Here is a 5459-nt window from a genome sequence, read left to right as displayed (position 1 = left end):
AGAGATGTCACTAAGAACCTACACTCAGACTACAAAGAAAATAATTTATTAGCATTTAATGAACCTCCCTCTGTGTAGCTTCAAGACATGAGGTCATAGCTTCTCCCAATACCCTTAATCTCCTACGTGCTGCTGAAGAATTTGCTTTTCATGAGGACAGGCTACTTAGGGAACTTTCCCTTTTCCAGAGGTTTGTAGTAGTCAGATCAAACCAGATCAAATCAGATCAAATCTAATGATGGCAGTAACTCTAATCTTGTTTTTGGCAGCATGTACCCATATTTGTTCACTGACCAACACCCATAACTTATCAAGACTGGGCAAATGTTTGTTGAAATTGATTGTATGGTGATGCATATCGCCACATGGTCTTCTGGATGCTTGCTATGTTTGCCAATATGGCTGTGTATGGCCCACCTGGCTCTCTTTCCCAGGCTTCCTCTGTCTGGATGACCTATCAGCAGTCAAGACAAAAGAGTCAATATTTCTATTTTATGTTCAACTCCCAGTACTTGAACAGGCTACTCCCTTTGGGACCCTGTGTGGATTCTCTGAGCCTTGGGTGGCTAGAGGCACAAGTAGGTCCTGATGTCATGTCCTTGGTGCAGGAATACATGTACCATGCAGTGTCCCACAATGGGTTGGGCATCTGCTAGTCCATCCCCAACAGCAAGCTGCCATCTGCATGAAGTCTGTACTTAGCACGTAGATGTGCCTGATACATCCCTTCTTAGGAGGAAAGGTTGTATTGAGCATGAGTGAACCTTGTTATGTTAACAGCAGAGGTTTTTTACAAAGGAACTCCTTGGTTTTGGATCTTCCTTTACCCCATAGGCAGAGAATTACACCATGGCCAGAATGGAGCATAAAATTCTTCAAAAGGACCATAGAGATAGGTCCAGGAAAGCTGATTCTTGTTCCGTAGAGAATGATGTGCTCTCACTGCTGTTTTTCAAGGTTGTCAATAAAAGAACTTTATGAAGTGTTCATTTATATCCGTAGGTATGGGAACATAGCATATTTGCTCCTATTCTTTTTTTTCTGTCTTATTGTTAGTGTTTTTTAATTTTTATTGTGAAAATACTGTACAGAGGGGTTACAATTACATGGGCAAGATAATGAGTACATTTCTTATCAAGCATTTTAGCCTCCTCCTTTGTTTCCCCTTCCCATCCCTTCCCAGCCTCCCCCCATTTGCTCCTATTCTAACATGTCTTATCTGGGGTTGGAAATACATCCTGGCAACTTCTGAGAACCCTGCATGAAAGATTAAGGGGAGGTCATGGGCAGAACTAAGTTGGACAGCAGTCTGGAGGAGAGACCCCATTAGATTGGGGCCCAGCAGAGCTGCAAGGAAAAGCTGGGCCTCCTGGGGAATAGGGTAGGAGGCAATGTCTTTCGGTCTTTTTCCCATTTCTCTACTTATTGACTCTGGAGAGAAATTTAGAAAAGAGAGAAAGACATCTTTTAGAGACTCCACACACACAAAACCAAAAGATCATGTAGTAGAGAGTTGTGGAGTTTATTCATGCTGATCGCATGGGGTCAGTACACATGGAGACCTTCTGAGAAGTGTTTGGAGATAGTGATCAGGAGGAGAGAAGAGAAAATCAGAGAAGGGAGATGGTGTGTCAAAGTTGTCAAGAGAATATATTTAAGGAAGAAAGAGAAGCTAGCTCATGCTTGGAGAAATTTCTTTATTAAGACTAAAGTACCTGGACCCCAGGCTGCAAGCACTGGCCCAGAACACAGGGCTTGTCTTCTAGAGATGCTTAAGGAGCTTTATTGTTGCCTCAATCCAAGACCTAACACTTGAGGTCCTAGTGAAGACATGAGGAAGTTTTCCAGTGTTTTGGGCATAGCTGGCAATGCCTTGGGGTACCTTGTTACACACAAATGGTCCCCCGGAATCCCCCTGTAAACAGAAAAATGAAAATCCTCAGTATATACACCTTTCTCTCTTCCCCCCAACCCCAATTAACTTTCTGCCTAACTTTTTCTGTCCTTACTAAGAGCTTGGGTTTTCAGAAGGAAAGTGGTAAGTGGACACCATTGCTCTTTGTCCTGACTTGGAGAGAGGTGAGCAGGCTTGGTGATATACCCAACTTGAGAGCCTTTGCTTAAGTTTAACTCTTCTCTCTAGCTCAACTGAGACCTGAGCACTTTGTTTCCTTGTGTACCTGAACCAAAATATTTGCTAAAGGAAGATGCCAGATCCCCAAAGGCCAGGTATATCATTCCACTCCTCACAGGTAGACCTTGGATTGGCCATGGTTGGAAGGTAGGTTGGAGGGGTAGGGATAATTGGGTATCACACTATCTTTGGAAAAAAAGATAAATGTGTCCTTACAAAAGAAGTAGACTTCTTGTCATAAGGGTTTCCCACACACAGCTGGATGGCATTGTTGTAGTTTCGAAAGATGCTTTCGCATTTCTGTTCATTCTGAACTTCAAGATCCACTTCCTGCAGTGGGTTCGAAGACTGTCCATTAGCCAGTCTTCCCCAGCCGGCCACACTGCACACTTGCCCAGGTTTTACCCAGTCCTGGCTCTTTGGCAGGGCAATGGTATTCACAGCTGTGTTGAGATGAGCTTTATATTTCAGCTGTTGAGAAGAGAGATGACAATTCAGGCCTGGCTTTCTCATCAACACTCAAAACAGGGCCACGAATTCCTGTACCTCCCAATTCTGGAACACCTCCCAAGCCCCATTCTGTTGCACTGGGTCCAGAAGATCAATTACCCAAAGGAAAGGAGACCCCAAATAAGCTGTATGGTCCCCAGGAAACTATGGGTAGATCGAAAGGCAGAAAGATCATACCTTCAAGAGCATGATGTTGTTGACCAGTGTTTGAGAATTATAGCTCTTATGAGGGACTGCTTTGAGAACAGGAATAACCTGCTGCGTGTCTTCCTTTTTGTTGATATCATGAGCACCCAAGGTGACATTGATTTTGCTGTAAAGGGAAGATGGATAAGATTTGTTAAGAGAGCTGTAATTCATTCTCTGACCAGGAGGTTTAACGCTCAGCCTAGGGTAGAGCAGCAGCTGGGCCAGGAAGTCCTGGACAGAAGTGCATCTTGCCTTGGGTCTAACATGGACTATTTTTTGTTGTGTATCAGTGAACAGAAAGCAGTCTCCACCAGTTTCCTCATCTACTCAATCTCTTCTCCCATACCCTCTGATCCCGTATCCTATGCTCATTTAAGGCCAATTAGGAGAGTTAAAAGCTGACTTTTTTTTCCCATCCTTCACCTACTTGAGACATCTTGATGAGCTACAGTCATTTGGTCAGTCTCAGGAAACGAAAGCCTGATGATTCTCCTTACCTTCCATAACAGTGAGCGGCCGTGATTACAATGTCATCTTGCACCAGAAAACCACTGCAACTGTAGACTTTTTTGGTGTTCATATCATAGAAACTTATATATGCCATGAAGGGCCAAGAGTGAGGTATGACTTCTTTACCCCATTGGATTTCTCCTGAAAGAGAAAAATGATTATTGTTGATCTCTGTGTTCATACATATCAGAGGAAAAGGCTAGTGGCTGGAAGACGGTATTTCATGCTGTGAGATTCAGTGGGAAAGATAGGGAGTCTTTTGTAAAAACTGGCATACACTGAGAAGAGGCCTGTGCCTTATGTGGACAGCATGGGGGTTGTAGCATGAGCCCACTCATTTTGTTTTTCAATTTCTTATAGAAGTGAAGGAGCTGATCCTTTGTTGTGAATGAAGATTCCCATATGCATTAAGGGAAATGATCTGAAATCAGTTTACACTTCCTGAAGACTATGAATATACCCTCCGACTAGCATGTATACTTCTATGCCCAAGACACCTAGAGAACTGCTCACTTTGAACTGTGGCCCTGGTCTTGTTTTCTCTCCTCTCCTCTCCTTTCCTTTCTCTTCCTTCCTTCCTTTCTTTCTTTCTTTCTTCTTCCTTCCTTTCTTTCTTTCTTCCTTTCCATTCCTTTCCTTTCCTTCCCTTTCCTTCCCTTCCCTTCCCTTTCCTTCCCTTTCTTTCCCTTTCCTTGTCCTGGGCCTAGAACTCAGGTCCTGGGTGCTCTGTCCCTGATCTACCACTTGAGCCATAGGTCTACTTCTGACTTTTTTGGAATTTTTTGAGATAAGAGTCTCATGGACTTTCCTGCCTGGGCTGGCTTTGCACTGTGATCCTAAGATTTCAGCCTCCTGAGTAGCCAGGATTTTAGGTATGAGCCACTGGCACCTAGCTCTTGGCTATTTTTGAAGAAGCAAACATGAGGTATTCTTAGGACAACATATGGTAGCTTCTCTCATACCAACTGGGGAACATAGTAAATATCCCTCAAAAGCTTCTTAGATACATAAAGAAGAGCTCTCAAATGCAGCTGGGGAAGAGAACTCCTAATGGAATCTAAACTTCAGCTCAGATTTATCCCCTGGACAAGGAAGGAAGTGTACAGAGGGGTAGAGATCAGAATGAGATGGGAAATGGTCTGGGGTCCCAGTTGGAGCTCATCCTCATCAGGTTCTGCTGGCTCAACTAAATCCTGAGTATGTGTCCTGGAATGGCTGAGAGGATCAGCACAATAAGAAAAATGAGGTGACATTTGGAAATTGGAGACAAAGACAGCTCGTTCAGTCTCAGTGCAGATGATAGTTCTTGGGATAAAGAAACTATCAGTGTAAGAGTTGGAGAAGGGAAATTGATAGCACCTGTTTTCAGCTCTACTCCAAATCAGAGTCCTTTCTGTGCCTTCCTTGTTATTGGCCACTTTCAGATTCAAGGTTATGATACCTGTTAGGTGTCTTTGAAAGTAGTTCTGTATAATTTGTGTGCATTGTTTATCTAGTGATAGAGCTGAGGTTTGGCAAACTAGCTCTCATAGCTAACCTGACTCAGGCACCGTGGATGTGTTACCATATGCCAGGCCACTGGGTCGGGGTATGGTCACTTACCTGCTTCAGCACTGAAGGGCAGGAGAGCCACCAGGAAGAACAGGAGTGGAAACATCTTCTTCAGATGTAGAGTGGCACTTGCTTATTCCTCTCAACTTTTTATCCTTGACCTGATACAGGGAGGGTGTGGGTCAGTGACCACTAATTTCCTCTTGACTATAATTTCAATATGAGAGCTTTCACCATCTCTGCCCTTCCCATAGAAAGCTCTGCTGTGGTGAGTGTGTTGTAAGAGGCATATTGTTTTAGGCAGTTGCTGGTGAGCATAACCACATTCACCAAAGGAATGGACTCGGCAGAGAGGAGGAGACTATAGGTAGGGGCTTTGACATACTTCAGAAATAGGGTCCTATTCCCTTATTTGGGTCTTCAAAGAGCTGCAATATAATTATCCTGCGTATTGAACTTATGGTTAAGTAATTGACTACTTCTTATCTTTCCAATCTTATTTTTTGAAGACCTCAATTTTTTTCCAGAGCCCATATATATATATGTATATATATGTGTGTATGTA

The 5459-nt window shown here is 43.4% G+C and overlaps 1 protein-coding gene across 1 annotated transcript; it reads right to left on the bottom strand.

The window, feature by feature from the left end:
• Nucleotides 1–1677: 1677 nt before the first annotated feature.
• Nucleotides 1678–5025, bottom strand: LOC122113369 (mast cell protease 8-like). Its single transcript, XM_042686334.1, has 5 exons — nt 4946–5025; nt 3331–3484; nt 2822–2957; nt 2351–2605; nt 1678–1915 (listed from the first exon to the last, which is right to left on the bottom strand). Exons 1-5 carry the CDS (start codon nt 4998–5000, stop codon nt 1763–1765), a joined length of 753 nt encoding a protein of 250 aa, XP_042542268.1. The 5' UTR covers nt 5001–5025; the 3' UTR covers nt 1678–1762.
• Between the last annotated feature and the right edge of the window lie 434 nt (nt 5026–5459).

Source organism: Dipodomys spectabilis, unplaced genomic scaffold (assembly GCF_019054845.1).
Source record: "Dipodomys spectabilis isolate Male_0828 unplaced genomic scaffold, ASM1905484v1 ptg000097l, whole genome shotgun sequence".
NCBI classification, from domain to species: domain Eukaryota; kingdom Metazoa; phylum Chordata; class Mammalia; order Rodentia; family Heteromyidae; genus Dipodomys; species Dipodomys spectabilis.
Note: the sequence above shows the minus strand (reverse complement) of the source record. Positions and strands in the feature narration are given on the sequence as shown.